The sequence below is a fragment of the Mastacembelus armatus genome, chromosome 4 (genome assembly GCF_900324485.2).
Source record: "Mastacembelus armatus chromosome 4, fMasArm1.2, whole genome shotgun sequence".
Taxonomy (NCBI): domain Eukaryota; kingdom Metazoa; phylum Chordata; class Actinopteri; order Synbranchiformes; family Mastacembelidae; genus Mastacembelus; species Mastacembelus armatus.
Window position 1 is genome coordinate 15,197,073 of NC_046636.1, and position 21,642 is coordinate 15,218,714.

At 39.0% G+C, this 21,642-nt stretch overlaps 1 protein-coding gene across 1 annotated transcript; it reads right to left on the bottom strand.

The window, feature by feature from the left end:
- Positions 1 to 7,776: 7,776 nt before the first annotated feature.
- Positions 7,777 to 13,767, bottom strand: rfc4 (replication factor C (activator 1) 4). Its single transcript, XM_026305068.2, has 11 exons — positions 13,622 to 13,767; positions 12,635 to 12,758; positions 12,238 to 12,316; positions 11,620 to 11,699; positions 11,383 to 11,502; positions 11,050 to 11,193; positions 10,859 to 10,979; positions 10,050 to 10,175; positions 9,866 to 9,946; positions 9,534 to 9,647; positions 7,777 to 9,202 (listed from the first exon to the last, which is right to left on the bottom strand). Exons 2-11 carry the CDS (start codon positions 12,748 to 12,750, stop codon positions 9,110 to 9,112), a joined length of 1,074 nt encoding a protein of 357 aa, XP_026160853.1. The 5' UTR covers positions 12,751 to 12,758; positions 13,622 to 13,767; the 3' UTR covers positions 7,777 to 9,109.
- Positions 13,768 to 21,642: the final 7,875 nt, after the last annotated feature.

The following is a 21,642-nucleotide window of genomic DNA, read 5'->3' on the forward strand; positions in this document are numbered from 1 at the left end:
TGTGTCAGTGATTATGGTCCGTGTGGAACAATGATCCCTAGGCGTAGCAGGTCAGATAACGCAGGTGATAGTAATTAAACAAATACAATTTTTTGTAATCAAATTCATCCATTTCCACGAGGATTTGGTGCAACCCTAAACCGGATGGCAATTCATTTCTAGGTCAAATCTGTCTTTGTCTTTATAGTCTGGAGTGTCAGATGGACAAAAGTAACCACAAGCACCATTGAATTTTACAAGCGAGAACATGCCTACTCCCTCATATTATCTGCTACAGTCACAATTATGTTTTGTCTTGCACTCAAATGTGATTCTGCTCTTACAAACCTGCCTGCTCTCAAATGCTCACATGCAAACTAAGTAGCTTCCAAAATTAGGTTTGTGCACTCTCAAAACTTTTGTCTTCCATATACTTCCACAGATACTTAAAAAATAACAGGCAGGTGAAGTGGAATACAGACATAAGATGTTGGTAATGCAACTCTAGGGATACCAATCACTGTAAAAACCCCGGAGGAGGAGGAGGAGGAGAAAAATAGAAGAACAAGCAACAGCAGCACTGCTCCTGCTGCTCTTCTGCTCCTAACAAAACCAGCATTTTCACTACGGTGTTGTTTTGTGAATTTTTAACAAGGTTATTGAATAATGTAACAGTGAATTGTGTTTAACTGGGAATTTTGGAATTAGCTGTTTTTTGGTGAAGTAGAAATGTCGTAAATGGGTAATTCTTTAACCACTGTCCATTTTGGCTTGCAAAACAAAAATCTCACAATTTTTGGACTAAAATGTATATGACTTTAGGATTTTCATTCTAACGTGAAAACATTTCTATCACACAAGAGAATGTTTTCTAGGTAAAATTGTTTATTTCATAAATATATATTAAACGTTATACGCTAACAGATCGAATGTATAAATTCATTTAAGGATCTTTTAAAGATAATGCTTTTACAACATTACCTGAAAACTCAGAACTGTGTTAGTGAACTCTTTAAATTATTACATATATATTTTTTTTTTTTTACATTGAACTGTACTGCATTTACCCAATGTATGCATTAGATAGATCTTGAACTTAGTACTATTTTCTACTCATGGTGTTAATGGACAATATTGCCATTTTTTTAGCTTCCCTAATATATAATGGCTATACGAATTAGCTTAGGGTTTGCTTAATTTCATATATTTCATGTCCTGTGATATACAAATGAATTGATTTGCATCACAATGAATGCAGTGGTGGAAATGGCATTTCCTTTAAAATCTCTTGATATGTTAGCATGCTAATGTCAATTTAGCAATGGAATTAAATATATACAAAATATAAAATGAAATGTGTCCAATGAATGTGATATTCAAATGGAATATACACTGGAAATGAAATCCAATAAACATATTGTCAATTGATATTGAGGATATAGGGATATAAAAGACCTACGTGTACTAATAAACATTCGTAAATATTGGCCTAAGATTGTGCATAAATTAATAAATTGTAGACAAAAATGTGGTTTTGTAAACTCTCGTATGACTCAAATCATACATAAAATATAGAGTGCGTGTTCTTATGTCAGAATACGATTCGAAAACAATAGAAAAATAAAACAAAATAATATTAATAATAGTACGAAGCGCAATTTTACGCTTGGGGGTTCTCCTTTATGAATACGCATTGACAACCGTGACTGCTGTCAAAAATACGTCACGGACTCACAGGCATTATGTATCGAGCAGAAGATACATCGATTTCACAAACTGCGCAGTTCACACTGTGTTTGACGGAGGCGGCAAGATGGCAGACAAGGAGAGTTCAACAGAGACGGGACGAAATCAGGTAAATAGATTATGTATTTCATTAAATATTATTGTAATAGAATACTCGTTAAATCTTCTTCTTTTCCTTTCGGCTGCTATCTTCAGGGGTCGCCACAGTGAATTATCTGCCTCCATTTAACCCTTTCCTCTGTATCCTCCTCACCCACACCAACTATCCTCATGTTCTCCTTCACTACATCCAAGAACCTCCTCTTTGGTCTTCCTCTAGGCCTCCTTCCTGGCAGCTCTAACCTCAGCATCCTTTTACAATGTATTCACATCTGGCTTCTCTGGCTTTTTCTCCATAACATCTAACATGAGCTGTCCCTCTGATGTACTCATTCCTGATCCTATCCATCCTCGTCACTCCCAAAGAGAACCTCAACATCTTCAGCTCTGACTCCTGTCTTTTTCTCAGTGCCACTCTCTCTAAACCATACAACATTGCTGGTCTCACCAGCTTGTACACCTTTCCTTTCATTCTTGCTGACACTTTTGTCACACATCACACCTGACACTTTCTTCCACCCGTTCCAACCTGCTTGCATGTCTCTTCACTTCTTTTTTCCACACAAATGTCAACCTGACTTCAATGAAGTACAATAAAGAAGTAAACATGAACTTTTTCCAAGACTTCCTACAAGAGATTGAAGACTGTGGTATGTTTGAGCTGATATATGCAGTTACTGATATATTAATCATTTCTTCTTTTTTCACAGTTCACACTAACACCCATTTATTTAAGAACAAGGTGGCTGGAGTGACGAGGAAAGTAGTGAGGCTCTACAGGAAGTGACTGTTGGCAGAACCATGCAGTGAATGACAGGGCAGGCCCATAAGCCTGTTCTACCAAGTGAGAAGAACTTCATAATATCTGTGAAATTCTACCATGATTGTGACACACATCATACCATTTGTTTTCCAACTATAAGTGCATGTAGTTGCACAAATACATTTCCAATTGCTCACCTGACATTTCATGACTTCAAAAACATTATCGAAATAGCCATATCACATGGACAGTCCTTTGATAGGGTGTGATATACTCAACAGTTCTTGATGAAATGACAGTGCAGTTACGAGCCAGAGCCAAAACCAAATATTGTTTATATATTTTATGCTGTTTTTTCTGATGTTTTACCACATTTACTGTTCAAGGTTACTTTTAAGTGTTGTTCAACAGCTGGTCCTGTTAAAATACATAAATTCTCATCAGGTTTCGATGTTAACAAATCTGTTCAATAAATTTTACAAATGGAGTCACTTTATACTTTAGTCATTTCTGTGTTGCCCTAACAGTAAAAGCAGTCAACCACTTATATGTTCAGGTGTCTGCCATATACTCCAAATACAGTAGCCTTTTACTATTTAAATGATTCCCTCTAAATCATTTTTAACTTAACTCTAACCATGTAAAAATCTCTAAATACAACTAGAATTTTAATAGATCCACTATGCCACCTGGTTAAATACACAGTATGCAATTCTACTCCTAATAAACAGCGGTGAAAAAGGCAGAAATAGACAAACCTTCACAGAAAATGTTTGATTGCAAAGAAATTCATAAGCCACGACTGTGTCAAAGATAAGACTGTGGATAATGTATAATATAGAAAGGTAAATTTGGTTATTCTACAATGTAAAACTGGGTGGTATTTGATATTTACTGTAATGTTTCTTTAACTTCAAAACCCCTAAAATTAATGCATAGTCTGGACTTAGGTGTATTTTCATGCACCCGACATCCATTGTGGTGGCACAACGTTTAAAGTTTTTAATGTGGCAATATTAGAAAACCAGTGTGAACAAAACACAGGTAATACATCAAATCAACTCCATTTACACCTGTACATCCAATACAGCAGCTCTGCCATGAATTCTACTTTTACAAGGTTATAATTTCTCAGTTTTTAAGTTGAAACTGTCTGAAAGGTGATAATTCTATGTTTATTATAGGAGTAATAGTGGGTGGTGGAGTTGAGAGATGTTTCTAATGTGGTCACCTTATTTAAAATGAATAAGGGGTCCAAAACATTACAAATACCCCTTACTATAATAAGCTGCTGTTTTGCATTGGATTATATTTTACAGGTGTACCTAATAATGTGACCAGGTCCAATATTTATTTCATTCAATTTGCTAACATTGTGTGATAGGGTAGGTTGTCCCATTTTTGTAATAGATACTTAAATACTGTGACTTGTTGCACACACTTTCAATACATTGAACCATTGATATATACAGGTCTCTGCCATACGATTCAGATGGTGCGCAGGGGTTGATAATATACGTTACAGCTTCCATTACAGCTGGAGACAGAGGGCACTCATTTTCTGGGACTTGAACTCCAAAAGGTTCTTCGCTGACACCATCAGATGTCTCCCAGTCAGTTCCAAACAAGTCCAGGTTCTGTCATTAGTTTTAAACAATAAAAATAAATAAATATACATGTAAAAAGTAAATTAGAGAGAGTTAAGAGAATTATTTATTTTAAATAATTGCGCTAAACAGACAAGCATGTGTGTAGATTGCATGAAATGTTACATGAAACAAACCTGCAAGTTTTCTTCAGCTTCACTAACAGGGTTCTGCATGTGTCCTAAAACCCAGAGATGGTTAGGGGTGAGTCCATCTTCAGACTTCAAAGGATGATTGTCCCACCCTTCTGTAAAGATGTGAAGTGCATCTGCAAGCCGAGGGAGGAACACATAATGTGCCCAAAACAAATGCACAGTATCAGACAAGACCAGAAGTCCATCTTCCTCTAGGTTGTGAAGCACCTCATAGTACAGTTGGGTTACTCTGGTCCAGACGTCACGCCAGACATTCGATTCTAATTCAGAAACATAAAAATGTACCCATAGCAACACTGAGTACAACATCCACATGAGGAAACATCCACATAAGAAAACAGTTGCAAAGTTGTAATTACTGATTTCTTTTTCCTCTATTAGAGTCATACTTTCTCCATTGAATGTTTCACACAGATATCTGACGGCAATGGTAACTGATGATAAAGCTTTCCTTTTTATTCAGCAATTTGATTAGTTTGCGATTGAGTTGGGATTCTGACTGTTACAAATATTTCATTCAGCTTCCTGGCACTAACCTTTGATTGTGTACACTTTTTCCAGCTATGAAGCTGCCTCTTCCAGTCCCTCTCATGCTCATGGTTTCAGCAATTGCCACATTTTCCACTCCTTCATCACCCCTGACCCTAAAGTATTTGGGGGGAAGGGGAGGGGAGTCTCATCAGAGCCCCCATAATAGAAGTATGTTTGTATATATCAAACATTACAAGATGACAGCATAGAAACTACCTGGAAGGCCAACCATAGTTTTCCACTGCCTTCAGGAAAAATGTAAAAGCAGTGTTTGATCTGTTATTTGTTGCTGGCTCCAGGTACATGATCTGTACACACACAATAATGTTTGCAACACATTATGCCCCAAATAATAGCATATAAACTATCAACAAGTTATCTCAATAATGAACCATTATGTACCTTTCTGGAGAACCCATCTATTGCCCCAAAAATGACAATGTTGTACCTACAAAGAAACAAACATTTTGCATAACATTCTCAATGTTTTATTAATCCCCAATAATATTATCATTTAAAAAAATAAGATACCTTATTAGCTTGTGATTAGTGTCCACATGTACTAAGGACAAAGGCTGCTGTACACAGTATGTCCCTCTGACAATGCACCCAAGCTGCATCATTCTTTCCAAATTCTGACATAAGAACACGCACTACATATTTTATGTATGATTTGAGTCATACGAAAGTTTACAAAACCACATTTTTGTGTACATTTTATTAATTTATGCACAACCTTAGGCCAATATGTACGAATGTTTATTAGTTCATGCAGGTCTTTTTTGACAGCAACCTTACCCCATCGATATCCCCAACCCTAACCCCCAAGGGAAAATGTGATAATGCCAACAAATCCTACAACATAGGATACATTTAATAATTGGATCTGGTACAGGAACAAAGACATTACAAAGCACATACATAAAAGGTAACTTATTATATAATAAAAATGATTATTGGTTATTTTTTGTATGTTCTTGTAATTAAACAACAAATGTCAAATTAAACATATAGATATGCATTTGAATTGTTACAGGGAAACAAAAAATACCATGTTTAAAGAAATACACACTTGTATACTCTATCTATACACTATGTGCACAATTATTAGGCAAATGAGTATTTTGACCATACTGTCATTTTAATGCAAAATTTCCAACTCCAAGCTGTATAAACTGCTTATTGAATTTCAGCATACAAGGTGATGTGCATTTGTGTATTGAGGGAGGGTGTGGCCCTAGGAGACCAACACCCTATATCAGGTGTGCACAATTATTAGGCAGCTTTTTTTCCTCAGGTATAATGGGACAGAAAAGGGATTTAACAGACTCCGAAAAGTCAGAAATTATTAAAAATCTTTCAGAGGGATGCAGCACTCTTGAAATTGCCAAGATATTAGGAGGTGACCCCAGAACCATCAAACATTTTGTTGCAAATCCCCAAAAGGGTCACAAGAAACGTGGTGAGAGAAAAAGATGCCAATTAACTGCCAACGATTTGAGAAGACTCAAATGTGAAGCCACCAAGAACCCATTATCCTCCAGCGCTGTCCTATTCCAGAACTGTAACCTGCCTGGAATATCCCAAAGTACAAAGTGTTCAGTATTCAGAGACATAGCCAAGGTAAGAAAAGCTGAAACCTGACCACCACTGAACAAGACACATAAGTTGAAACGCCAAGACTGGGCCAAGAAATATCTGAAGACTGATTTTACAAAGGTTTTATGGACCGATGAGATGAGAGTGACACTTAGAGCTCCACTCCGACTCAGACGCCAGCAAGGTAGAGGTGGGGTACTGGTATGGGCTGGAATTATTAAAGATGAGCTTGTTGGACCTTTTCGGGTGGAAGATGGACTCAAATTGAACTCCCAAACGTACTGTCAGTTTCAAGAAGAAACTCTCTTCAAACAGTGGTACAGGAAAAAGTCTGCATCTTTCAAGAAGACCATGATTTTTATGCAGGACAATGCTCCATCTCATGCATCAAAGTACTCCGCTGCATGGCTAGCCAGTAAAGGCCTTAAAGATGAAAGAATAATGACAAGACCTCCTTCCTCACGTGACCTAAACCCTATTGGGAACTTATGGGCCTTTCTTAAACGTGAGATTTACAGTGAAGGAAAACAGTACACCTTTCTGAACACTGTCTGGGAGGCTGTGGTTGCTGCTGCACAAAAAGTTGATGGTCAAGAAATCAAGAAACTGACAGTCAATGGACGGAAGACTTTTGAGTTATTGAAAAGAAGGGTGGCTATATTGGTCACTGATTTATTTTTTAAAATGATAAAAATGCTTATTTGTAAAGTTTGAGTTGTTTCTTTATTATTCTCACATTAACAGATGAAAATGAAAAAGTGACATGGGAAAATTTTGTTTTTCTTTGAGTTGCGTAATAATTCTGCACACTAATAGTTGCCTAATAATTGTGCACACACAGATATTCTTGTACAAAAGCCAAATCCTCACATTCACTTCTTTAAATATTCAGGTTTGAAGTTTATAAACATTTTGGTTTGACCAAGAGCACTGTTGTTGTTAAATAATAAATCTAATCGTCAAAAATGCAACTTGCCTAATAATTGTGCACACAGTGTACTTTCATTGTGCATTCTGCATTGTCATGTTTTTTTGTGTTTTGTTTTTTTTTGCAGGAGCACAGGGTAGGAGCTGTTTGATATTTTATGTCTCATATGTGAAGGAAATAAATGTGTTACCTTGTTGAATTGCTGTTTTTTCTTGGGAGTGGGATAAGTGTAGGAAATGTTGCCATGAATAAATCCCAGAGATACAAACACACACACAACATCCAAAAACAACATAGTCTGCTAGTCCTTTCTTTAAAAAAAAAAAACTTTTTATAATCCCATTATTTTAGACCTGATCTGAACATGTCACCTGAAAAAGTTTAACCAGGTTAAGGATGAATGGAATCCTTCTACCCAGGCCTGAAACCCAACAAACTGGTATGGTCAGGTTTCATGCCATCTGGAAGCTGTCCCAAGCCAGGCATATTAAGGACCAGAAAATAGTCAAGTATAGGCTGGATTTTTGTAAATTTAATGGAAGAGATGTTCATCTACTTAGAGTACATGCAGACATTTTCATGGAGAAAGAGAATCCATATGGTCTTCATTTGTTTTATGAGCAGGTCAGTAACAGTTCTATCCTTTAGTTAATCTTTAAAAAAAGTTGCATTTTAAATAGCAAGAATACTTTATTTAACCACAATGTCTGTATAGAATCACTATATTTAATGCATCATTGATTGAAGTGAGTTATCAAAATGTCCAGTAGGTGGTAGTATATGCTGCAAAATGGGTGTTAAGGAGCTTTTGCTGCATGGCAAGATATATTATAAAGAACTTCAGTACAGATGTGTCTTTAGCATCGATGTAGGTTCATCCAAGATAATACACAGTATGTTCCAGTGCCATTACTGATAGTTCTTCAATTCCCAATTGACCTGGAGCTCATTCCAGCCCCCCTATCTTGCATGATGATGTCCCAAAAGTCTTATTCCTACTCTGAGGAGTGAGGTTAAATTAGGCCATCCTTCATGGTGTCCTTTTAATGATCTGACACATCTTTTGACTGTGCATCTGTTAATGACTGGACATTGCAGCTGATCATCTGAAAGCCAGATGTTTCCACTGGCACTTAACATTTGTATGTCTCAAAACTTGCTATTCGCAAGCATTTCTGTGCACAGAACACACACACACACGTATGTACATACAGACAGATGTGTAGATCTAATTTATAATTGATAAGGGAGATTCAAGCAGAGCTTGAACATTTCTTGAATCTCTTGCTTTTGTGGATTCTATGGTTTAATGACTTTAAGGAAGCAAATACTGAAAAGACAAAAAACTACTTTACATAATATCTACACAGATCATTGGTAAAAAAAATACATGGAGTAAAGAGATGTTTTGAATGATTATTTTATAACAAAGCTTCTGCAAGTATCTTCACATGGTTGTGTCCTCACTGAAGTGCTCATTGCAGAGTGGAGGGAGATGGTGACTAATGTGGAAAAACACTGCAGTGCCTACTAGAAGACACAAGGTCCCAAATCAATTCTGAACAATTTACATCCAAATCTGAGTGCTGCTGTCTCTGTGAGACCTGCTTGAAGCAGATGGTAGTACTCTCCCCTTGGGAAGGAGATGCTGCTTTGAGGGCTTTCAGTTCTGTGAGGCTTGCTGCATGATGACTGAACAGAGACTCAACATCTGCAAGTACTCATCTGCCCCATCTGATAAGCACTTGCCAACAACCTAAACCAGAGGAAATACAAAGCACAAACTGAGGGTTTTAAAATGGTAAACACAAGCAGCATCACAAACAGCAGATCAGATCAGCATTTGCAAATTAACATTATCCTTTGAGTCATTTGACAATAGGTCAAATATAAAATCAGCTGTTTAGTTTGTCACTGCACTCATTCATTGATTCATATCTATTTATCTTATTTTTGGTAAAACCATGCATATTTATTAAACGGTGTGATACTCCCTGTTTATCATCACTGCAGTCATTTATTACAATATTACTGCTACCAATACAAAAATAATTAAATCAGAAGCTGTGCTGCATCAGATCACTTACTGCCATCTTCTCTGTGATAGCTGACTTCTGCTTGTCGCTAAGGTCCCACTCTATGATACAGTCATGGAGCTGACTCAGAATCTGTGTGGCTGCATAACCTTCGTCCACCATGTTCTAAGAAAACATCCATTATTTCAGAGAATGTAATGTACAGGGAGTGAAGCAAAGCTAGCACATTGTTCAGTTACTGCATGTGTGTAACTATTGTAAATAAATTACTATATATCTTATATATGTAAATTTCCGATATTTCCAACCCAAATTCATTGAGTATGTCCACTGCAAATACTATAAATGTGGTGTTCCCTACAAACCAGTGTCAGAACACATACCCTGACAGCAACCTCTAGTTTCTCAAATGTTCCTTTGAAGCAGGTCTCCAGCAAGTTGTCAATCATCTTGGGAGGGACAACCTATGAAACAGCACAACAGGGTGACTTGACTAGAATACAGTAAGGCAAGGCTTTAGGTGCACAGGCACAGGTCTCCTAAATGTCACAGTGAATTATGTCTTACCCCAGCTATTTCAATGACAGCATTCTCTGTGATCTCCTTGTCCATGCCAAGGCGCGCTGCACTCTGGAGATAGGTGATGGCTTTCCGCAGGTCTCCCTCAGACAACCTCACCAATGCTGCTATACTCTGGATGAACAGAAGCAGTCATCATACCCCAGCTACACCAGCTGTGTGAAGAGAACAGTTACAGTCTCCGGAAGAGACTCCCAAAAACTCTTCATGCTCTAGTCCTACTTACGGGTTATGAGCTGTTATACATCTGGGGTGTGCAGACGTGTCACAGTTGAACAACATACGAAATGCACCCTGTATTGAACTTCCACTAGGGTGTGCATACAAACTGAACTGAAACAGGTCATTCTTTGTTTAATCATTCCTTCTGTTTATACTGGTCATTAAAATCAGGTTGTCCTTATATGGTACAAATGGAACTCAAAATCCACAATCCTCAGTCAATGCAAATTGTGTACAACCTCTACAAAAGCTCTACAACCAGTCAAACCTAATGCAAAAACAATATTATGGTAAAAAATTTACAGAATTTTATCTTTTGTTTTTCTTTTTTTGAAAAAAATGTTATTACTTTTATTGGAACATTAGGCAAAGCAGCTTATATAGTACAGTAACTACTGTAGTACTGAAAGTTCTATCACTCCAAAATCTTCCAGCTGGCTTCAGGATTGCGACTGGCATGATTTCCAGAACTTTTTTTTTTTTTTTTTTGGACCAAATGCACTAAAATGCAGGCAGAAAGATGGATTGAAAGTACTTACAGGAGCAACACTACTGTCATATTCTGTTTCTTTTACCTTTTTGGTGTACTTGAGGTTCTCCTTTTCACAAATGTCCAGTAGGCGCTCTTCTTGGATTTGATTTGCTAGAGGTTTGAAGCGAAACTTGGAACATCTAGAGGTCAGAGGCTCAATAATCCTAGAGAACACGCAGCAGGGTTAGAATCAGGGGCAGAGTGTGTGTTTATAATATTGATGAGTCAGCTGACCTGCTGATATAATTGCAGATAAGGCAGAAGCGAGTGGTGCGGGACTCCTTCTCCATGGTCCGTCTCAGAGCAGCCTGTGCTGGAGCCGTCATGGAGTCCGCCTCATCAAGAATGATGATCTTAAAAGGAGGACATGGCTTCCCACTACAAATACAGCCAAACGCAGTTACTAAAGGTTTTAGCATAAGTTTCGATTAGATTTGTTTGAAAACCTAATAACCTGAACAGTGTGGGCTATTCAAGAAATGAAGGGCAGATGGTTGTTACAGAGCAAACATCAAGAAAATTGTCTTTTATTTGAGCATGTATGTGACACACTAAATGCTGACTCACTCCAGGCGAGTTCCAGCCACAGTCAGCTGAGCAAAGTTCTTGACCTTCTCTCTGATAACCTGGATGCCTCGTTCATCTGAGGCATTGAGCTCCAGCACCCTCTGTTTGTACAGCTCTGGCCTGGAAGAGAGAAGGCGGAGAACCACAACATTTAGACAACAGAAATCAGATGAATGGTGAAATTTGTGGAAATGTATAAAACCCTCAGCTCTGCGTCCCAAATGACAGCTCACTCACCCATAAAGTTCTCTGGCAGCAGCTAAAATGGTAGAAGTCTTTCCTGTTCCCGGAGGGCCATAGAAAAGCAAGTTTGGAAGCTACAATTAATAAACAGGAATTAGTGAGAATATGCCTTCCTGGCTTTAGAGTATGACAAAGAAAGATGATAGATGTTTGCATACTAATTTTATGAAGACTGTTTATTTATTTATTTTACTTACTTCTAAATATTACTTATTCTGAATTTCCCCCAGGGGGATGAATAAAGTATCTAGCTATTTACCTATCTATTTATTTACTATATTGTTGCAAAGTTACAGCTTTATTGTGAAACTGTTATCAAGAATTATTTTTTGGGGGCTGCCGATGGCTTCATTTGCAGTTTGTAGAAGGGTGGAAAAATGGAATGCAAATTCAATAAGATACAAGTGCTCTCTTCATCTGTATATTACATATTTACACTCACGTGTCAGTACTGCTGTCACCTGATTAATAAAAATGTTTCATGAGAATCTGAATCAGTTCTTAGAGCTTTTCTACCCACATATTTTTTAATTGCATAATCCTCAAAATACATGGATAAGGGAGTGGCTGTAAAATAATAACATACAAGCTGTCTAAGAGCCTGATACTTACATCTGCTCCTTCCAGGGACTTCCTCAGCACTGCTACCACCTCCTCCTGAAAAGCCACCTCATCAACACACTTTGGCCTGCTGGTGTTTGCAAAAATAGAGCATGTTAATGTTTATAAAGAGCGTTAACTATTTTTTGACAGGCATGAGGGATGCAGAATATTAAATTCATTTCTCAATATAATGCCACTATAACATTGTAATCCTCAAAAATAAAGTGTTTATGGCCCAACTGTCGTTTTGGATTGCATTTGGATGTACAGGTGTACGTAAGAAAGTGAACACTGTGTAAGCCATTACCCTCATTTGCTATGAAAAATTCTTCTGTACCCAGTGCTTGTGATTCTGGTGGATGTATACATTTAAACAGACAGAGTGTACTCTGTGGTTCACACTTACTATTTTTCTACCCAAGGAACAGCCTTGGCTTTTTTCTCTGTACTGGGCCCGGCTGCTGCTTTGTCTTTCTGAGGTCTGGTGGTTTGACCAGTTGCGCCTTTCAAAAAAGCCTGCATGACTACTCCTGTTGGTAGAAGCACCAGAGATAAACATGCAAAATCAGATACACACATGGGTAAATATTACCATATTAATGTAGCTAGACAAAATATATAGAATATCTAACACTGGTGGTAAGTAATTAGACATTTACTCAAGTACTGCATTTTATAAGTATGATTTTAGTAGTACATGTACGTCACTCAAGTATCCACTTTATTGATACTTTTACACTACAATTTGACTTTTTATTCCAATACATTCATTTGAAAACTTTCATAGCTAGTTACTTTGTAGATTCTTAATACAAAATATGAGCTAGTAAGTAATGATGTAACGTTAATAAAATGGACCACACAGTCTGGAAGTACATAAAATACTTCAAATTAGCACCACCTTTACCAGTTGCATTAGTGATCAGTAAATATAATTCCGTGATACAATAACGAGTTTAAAATACTATCTATTTCCTTACTGTCACTTAACAGTATGTTGTTCTTGTCGAATTTGTGATTCAGCTTAAGGTGTGAAGCGTTGCGTCAGACATGAGGATAAGGAAGACCAAATTAATGTTAACAATGTTATTTCAGAACAACCTTTGGTAATAAGGTTACTGTTTACTTTGTGTTACCTCTCCATGGCGTTAAAGCGTTGCGGTTAACAATATTAGCTGTGAAAATAATATGTTGCGTCGTTGCTCTGCATTAGATGTGGCAAAGAAGATATTCTTGTTAAAATAACAATACGTACAGCCAGCGTCATGTATGATAATAACCTTACACTAAAACGGTAACATCAACTACCTAGACCAGTTAACGTTACCGTTAGCCAGTGGTGTCTTGCATAACTAACAGATTTGTCGAATTGTTAACGGTTGGTTGCCCTTACCTTATCAACCGGAGTTAAGACAAACGCTGACCTAAATACCCAAAAGTCGGTATTACTGAATGACAAAGCCTATCTGTGATGCTGCTCCTAGCAAACAATTCGCTTATGCTCATGTGTAACAGCACCTGGATCTTCCCGCTCTAGCGATAAACATAACTTCCGCAGACGACATCTCGTGGCATCCAATCAAATACTGCTGATGCTTGAGTTGGTCCTGCCTTATTTTACGTCACTTCCTCCCACTACTCCTGCTGGTCTCTCTCCTAATCATGTCACCGCCTCATTCTGTCAATATACTGTATTTCGTCTTATAGTAAAAACTATAGTATTCTAAAAATAACAGAGTATGATTGATTCATTAACTAGAATTACATAAATAGAAACACTGTCAAATAAAAGAATATATAGTGAAGATGCTGCTCAGGACTGCCAGGTGCTGTGCATTGATGCTGCATGTTATTGTCTGGAAGCTTTCAGCTTTCTAATTGGCTGGCGAGAGAAGTAATCTGAGTGGCAGGTTAGAGCTGAGCACAGATGTCTCTTGCTAATGGTTGTCTCCCAGACAATTGCCCCAGTCCCAAGAGCCATTGACTCATAGAGCAATGTCTCTGCATGGCATTGTTTGCTTTAACGAAAATGTGGAGCAGAATCAGCAGAATGGCCTCTGGTAGCACTGAATGAACCCAGAGTCAAAACTGTTTTTTTTATCCCTCAACAATGATGTTCTTAATGATATTGTTTATTCCCTTACCATATTTCTAATAAAAAAATATATAAAATAATATATATTATTTCAGTCTGTTTGACTAGCTCCAGTCCGTGTACAACCCAGTTCCAGGCACCAGGATTTCTCTCTTAGACCTAATAACCCCCACCCCATCCATCCACCCTCCCCCTCTGTCTCTGTACCTCTCCCTCCACACTGTAGGCAGGTATAGCAGCTCTCTGATTCATTTTCCCTCTTCGTGACTCAGCTTCTGTATTATTCCAAACAGAGCATCATCATAGCAGCAACAGTAGTGCTTTCCAACCCAGAGCCTGAGGAGAGTCCCTGTAACTGAAGTGGAATCACAAAAATTATTTTTTGAGTGTCATTTTTTTTGTTTTTCTTTGTTTTGTTTTGTTTTGTTTTTGTTTTGTTTTTTTTTTTGTTCTTTTGCGTGAGGATTACTCTGTTTTTGATGTGGATGCAAGTATCATGAAAAGGACTGTTTAGGTTTGGAGTACTTAATTTGGAGTACCTGTGTGAAGGACAGGAGAGGTTGTATCTACGAAAAAAAAGAATAAAAAATACAAACAAGAAGTAGCAGAGTAGGGACAAAAATCTCAGAGCAAAAAATACATATTAGGGTACAAAAGAAAGGAAGATTTCCGGGAAAGGAAGGGTGACAAGAGGAGGCGTGGCAGCAGAGAGAGAGAGAGAGAGATCAGCGTGAGGGAGAGGCAAGTGAATGCGACCCACACCCTGAGATGCTGTGTTGGCTGAGAGAAGACGAGATGTCAGTCCAGGAGCTGCTACAGAGGGTGCAATGTGTCATCACTCATGTTGGTAAGTTAGATCTTTTTCTTAATCTTCATCATCAGATATCACACCATCATATAATTAGAACATTTTTATTTTAGATCCTTTCCTCTGAGAAAAATGCTCATAAAATACACAGGAGAGTCCTCCTCTCTAGGAGGATCCTCCTACTCTTAGTTGAACTGGATGGTGAAACAAGGTCTATTTCTGGAAATCTGTGAATTTGGTATAAACTGTGAAGAGAGGCAGAGCAGATGAAAAGAAGGCAGGGAACTGCCATCCTCTCATCAGGACCACTGAGTGAAGAGGGATGCAGGGTTAAGGATGCTTTGCACATGGGCAGAAACAAAGGCATGTCATTAGGATACGACAAGGTTGTCACTGGCTTTGATCAGTGTTGATTTTTCTGTCAGTCAGCATATTCAAAGATATCTTAATTGGTATTGTTTCATTTTATGGAACCTCCTAGGTGATATTTTGCTGCATACATTTATTGTTAACAAGATTTGCTTGTGTTTGATTCAGGATCCAGGTTTTTCTGTTTTATTTTGAAGGATTTACAGCTTGAACTTCACATTGAGTATAATTAGGACTCTTAGTACTTATTAGTGTAAACATTTAAAGATGGTGAATCCTAATAACATGATCTTTTATTTACAATATTGACAAGATTAATATTTAATAGTCTGAAAATTAGTCACTTCAGTTTTCTATCCTGTATGTTCTTTCTCTACCATTCTCCTTTGTTTTTTTCCTTGTCACTCCTCTACCTTTGCTCATTCCCACATTTTCATCTACGCCACATCTGGATTCCTCCTTCCCTTCTTCCTATCCTTTCTCTTCCTTTCTCTCTGTCATCTCCCTTCCCTCACTTGTGTTCTGCTTCCACTCCTCCCTCCATCATTTTTCCTCCTGCTGATCTCCCGTTCTGCGCCTGGGTCATTGCCTGAAGGCTGGGGAAGTAGGTTAATGTGCCACGCTGGAGAATACTGCACAGCATCTTCTATCACTGCACTTCCTGCATCGCATAGCAGCCATGGAGAATGCAGGATAAGGAGGCGGTGAACTTGTGCAGCATGTTACCTTGGAAACTGAGATAGCTGCTGCTAACCAAAAGACACTGATTTACTGGAAGCTTTATTCATACAGAGTACGGTGGTTACTGTTTGTAGCATTGGTGGCTAGAAATGGTTGTGCATTGGACTTGCATATTTCTCACCTATATTATTCTCTTGCCTGAGCATTTATCTCCAATTTAAGTTTGTCTCTGATTATTTTAAGGACTTCTTATCTATGTTGGGGTAAAAGCTGAATTAATTTTTACCTTGAAAAGCAGTTTACAAAATCAGCACTGTTTGATTTGGCTGTCTTTTGTTGTGTTCTGAGCCAAAGGCTCCTGAAGCACTAAAAAATTGTCATGTGCTGATGAAAATCATGTCTTATGATCCATTAATTGGTGCCATTAGAAGGCAAGCAATGTTTGTGCCTAATCATTCCATAACATACTATTGTTATGTCTGGCAATTTCTGATCAGCTTTTTTCAGCTCTTATCTGAAACTGAAGTACATGATGTTTATATTAAATGAAACTTTCAGTAATTTTAAATAACCCAAATTCCCACTGGCATATTTGATATTGTTGGAAGCTGTGATTAAAAATAAAGTTCACTGGGTTTAAAAAACTTTTGCTGCACAACATGAGTTTATAATTTGGGATTTACCAGATTTATACCATTATGGTGGTAGACTTGATCAGCAAACTGTTGTATTAATAATCTTTTGTGTAATAGGTTTTGGAAAGCACAGACAATACCAATCTGTGAATATAAACCTCAGATTAAATAAAAGACTTGTATGTTGGTTTTTAAAATTATGGTGAACAACATAATTTAGTGTTTGAAGGACATTGAGTGCAGAGAGCTTTGAGGCAAACTTACAGTGGGTACAGAAAGTATTCAGACCCCTTTTAAATTTTTCACTCTTTGTGTCATTGCAGCCATTTGCCAAAATCAAAAAAGTTCATTTTATTTCTCATTAATGTACACTCAGCACCCCATCTTGACAGAAAAAAAACAGAAATGTAGAAATTTTTGCTAATTTATTACAAAAGAAAAACTGAAATATCACATGGTCATAAGTACTCAGACCCTGTGCTCAGTATTGAGTAGAAGCACCCTTTTGAGCTAGTACAGCCATGAGTCTTCTTGGGAATGATGCAACAAGTTTTTCACACCTGGATTTGGGGATTCTCTGACATTCTTCCTTGCAGATCCTCTCCAGTTCTGTCAGGTTGGATGGTGAACGTTGGTGGACAGCCATTTTCAGGTCTCTCCAGAGATGCTCAATTGGGTTTAGGTCAGGGCTCTGGCTGGGCCAGTCAAGAACGGTCACAGAGTTGTTCCGAAGCCACTTCTTTGTTATTGTAGCTGTGTGCTTAGGGTCATTGTCCTGTTGAAAGGTGAACCTTCGGCCCAGTCTGAGGTCCTGAGCACTCTGGAAGAGGTTTTCTTCCAGCATATCTCTGTACTTGGCCGCATTCATCTTTCCTTCAATTGCAACCAGTCGTCCTGTCCCTGCAGCTGAAAAACACCCCCACAACACGATGCTCCCACCACCATGTTTCACTGTAGGGATTGTATTGGGCAGGTGATGAGCAGTGCCTGGTTTTCTCCACACATACCGCTTAGAATTAACACCAAAAAGTTCAATCTTGGTCTCATCAGACCAGAGAATCTTATTTCTCATAGTCTGGGAGTCCTTCATGCATCTTTTGGCAAACTCTATGCAGGCTTTCATGTGTCTTGCACTGAGGAGAGGCTTCCGTCGGGCCACTCTGACATAAAGCCCCGACTGGTGGAGGGCTGCAGTGATAGTTGACTTTGTGGAACTTTCTCCCATCTCCCTACTGCATCTCTGGAGCTCAGCCACAGTGATCTTTGGGTTCTTCTTTACCTCTCTCACCAAGGCTCTTCTCCCACGATTGCTCAGTTTGGCTGGACGGCCAGGTCTAGGAAGCGTTTTGGTCGTCCCCAACTTTTTCCATTTGAGGATTATGGAGGCCACTGTGCTCTTAAGAACCTTGAGTGCTGCAGAAATTCTTTTGTAACCTTGGCCAGATCTGTGCCTTGCCACAATTCTGTCTCTGAGCTCCTTGGGCAGTTCCTTCGACCTCATGATTCTCATTTGCTCTGACATGCACTGTGAGCTGTAAGGTCTTATATAGACAGGTGTGTGCCTTTCCTAATCAAGTCCAATCAGTTTAATTAAACACAGCTGGACTCCAATGAAGGAGCAGAACCATCTCAAGGAGGATCAGAAGAAATGGACAGCATGTGAGTTAAATATGAGTGTCACTGCAAAGGGTCTGAATACTTATGACCATGTGATATTTCAGTTTTTCTTTTTTAATACATTTGCAAAAATTTCTACATTTCTGTTTTTTTCTGTCAAGATGGGGTGCTGAGTGTACATTAATGAGAAATAAAATGAACTTTTTTGATTTTGGCAAATGGCTGCAATGACACAAAGAGTGAAAAATTGAAAGGGGTCTGAATACTTTCTGTACCCACTGTAGACAGGTGTGTGTCCAATCAACTGATTGGACTTGATTAGGAAAGGGAGCTACTTAGCTTAGCATGGGGAAACGAGGCAATCCATGGTCAGCAATCTTCTGGGTTTGTCCGACAAAAAGGAGTAAATCAAGGTCAACACAAATCAACACAGCTGGACTCCAGTGAAGGAGCAGAACCATCTCAAGGAGGATCAGAAGAAATGGTCAGCATGTGAGTTAAATATGAGTGTCACTGCAAAGGGTCTGAATACTTATGACCATGTGATATTTCAGTTTTTCTTTTTTAATAAATTAGCAAAAATTTCTACATTTCTGATTTTTTTCTGTCAAGATGGGGTGCTGAGTGTACATTAATGAGAAATAAAATTAACTTTTTTGATTTTGGCAAATGGCTGCAATGACACAAAGAGTGAAAAATTTAAAAGGGGTCTGAATACTTTCCGTACCCACTGTATCTTTGAACCAATGCAAATGAGCAGATACCTGGATAATCAGAATCAGAATGAGCCTTATTGCCAGGTATGTTTACACATATTTTGTTTTTGTATTTGTTTTTGTGACAGAAGCTTCCACAGTGCAACAGAATGACAAAAAACATAAGAAAAGAATAAAAATAAATAGGGAAGTAAATAAAGTAGCGAATAACAATGAATAACAATATACAAATTGACAGTTGTATGTAAAGGTATATTACAATGGACAGTTTTGTATGTACAGGTATTATGTGCAAATTCAAAATGTATATTAAGTATGTGTGTTAGATAAAAATGTCATGATCCGCAGTCTGGACTTCCTGTTTGTTTTATTTTGGAGGATCATGACAGGAACCGGTTGGGTTGTTTTCAGTTCCCCTGATTTAATGATTGTTTTCACCTGCGCCTCGTTTTCCCGGCAGGGCTTCTTATACACCTGGTGGTGCCATTGGCATTCGCCAGGTTGTCTGTTTCCATACTCTCCAGCGAGGGAGTACACCAGAGAATGGACTCTGTTCTTCCTAGTCGTCTAGGAACTACGACTAGGATTTTCTTTTACCGGCATTCTGCCCGCAGACACTACAGGAGACCAGGGGAGTACTAGTTGTGCCTTAATGTTCTCCTGTCGTTAATACTGACTGGTTTTTGTTTTCCACTGAGCGAAGCGGCTCAGTTCCCTGTGTTTTTGCTTCCCTGTTATCCCGACTGGAGTCGGGCTCATGGGGCGTGTTGGAGTGGAACGACGGAGATCCCGTTCGCAGAAGTGGTTGTGAAGTATAGCTTCAGATCTGCATGTTGCCGGATGTTGTTCACTCGACTGATCTAGCTCTTCAGGGACATCTACTGGTTGTATGTAGTCATTTGTCTGTGCGAAATAAAAACCTCTTTCCCCTCAGTCCTGTGTCCATGTGTAGTTGAAGTCTCCTCCGTTACCAAAACTTGACAAAAAAAGTGTATAAGGATATAAATAGTGTTGTGTATGTCATGATCCGCAACTTGACTTCCGGGTTCATACTTTTGTTCTGAGGGATCATACAGGATCTGGTTTTTCTGCCTTGTTTTACCTTGACTGGTTATATGATTGCTTTCACCTGTGTTCTATTTGCCTTTCATAGTGTAAATACCATTCCTCTGCCACAGACAAACCGCCAGGTTGTCTGTTATCTCCTCGCTACCGTGGCCTCAGATTCATCTGAGCTTTTACCTTGATTTACTCCTTTTTGCCGGACAAACCCAGAAGATTGCTGACCATGGATTGCCTCGTTTCCCCATGCTAAGCTAAGTAGCTTCATTTTATGTTGTGGATAGGGACAGTTTCTTTTTGCTCAAGAGGAATTATACCGACGCTAATTCCCACTGAAGTTTTGTTTGGACTTATATTTTGATTTGACAGTGGAGATCGTGCGAACACGAGTGGTTTTGAGTTTTGTTTTTCTTTGAACAACGGGGACTGTGAATGGGGATTTTTCGAACCCACCAAGCTGATACTCGGATCCTCTGACCAAGAAACTCCGTTCTGCCAGATATTGCTCTGGGGAACCCCCCGGATCAAGTCTCCCTTCTGCCACGAGTACCCTCAGTGTTACCGAGCCTGGCCCTGACAGCAACCACTTCCACCATAACCTGTAGCCGGTTTCATTTCCACTGACAGATCATTCATCCCCTGCACTAAATCTGTTATCCTACGAAATAAAGTCAGATTTTGATACCTGAGTACCAGAGTGGGCGAATCATTGGTCCTCTGTTTCCTCAGTACTTGACAGTACAATCTGGCCAGTAAATGGACCACGCCTATCTATTCCATCATCCTGGTACTCAGGTCCTGTCTTGTAAACACCCAGCCACCATGCCTTCCCGAAGGAACAAACGAGATAAAATTTAACCTGTTCGACAGCTCAGATCATGCCCCCGTTGAGCATTCGCCGCAAATTGTTTGATGATGGGAAGATCAATTACCGATTCCTTTTTTGACTCTTCACCCTCTGATAAGTTCCAGGAGCCAACCAGTGACCAAGTAGACATCCTCACTTTTTTTTGCAACCAAGCCCGGAAGGATAACGAGATACTCTGTGGAGCACTATCTGGATGACTATTTGGAGAACAACGATGACCCAGATGAATTCTTGGATGACCCAACAACCCACGTTCCGATCATGAGCTTCGGTGGCCATTTCCTAGAAAGCCCTTTTTATCGGGCCCCGTCTGCTCTACGCTCCAGTCCAAAGCCCAGGAATCCAGCACCTTTAGACCAGCGACCACGACGACGGAACCGTCGCCATGCTCAGAGGCAAGTCCCAGGTCCTGTCTCCCAAGCGCCAGTCACCGTCTCCACCTCTCAAGTCACGATCTGGTCCAGTTCCCTTGACCCCCACCTGTTTCTCCATCTCTCTTCTCTATAGAGGACGCCAATAGCGATCTGGACTGGGAGTCCCTCAATGAAGAGGAGGACTTCCCT

What these genes read in the sequence shown, in the direction of transcription:
- rfc4 (XM_026305068.2), bottom strand. Translation starts at nt 12,750, where the DNA reads ATGCAGGCTTTTTTGAAAGGCGCAACTGGTCAAACCACCAGACCTCAG. An exon ending in ATCTGCAATTATATCAGCAG is followed by an intron (nt 10,980 to 11,049) that starts GTCAGCTGACTC and finishes CGTGTTCTCTAG; the next exon opens with GATTATTGAGCCTCTGACCT. An exon ending in CTATCACAGAGAAGATGGCA is followed by an intron (nt 9,203 to 9,533) that starts GTAAGTGATCTG and finishes CCTCTGGTTTAG; the next exon opens with GTTGTTGGCAAGTGCTTATC.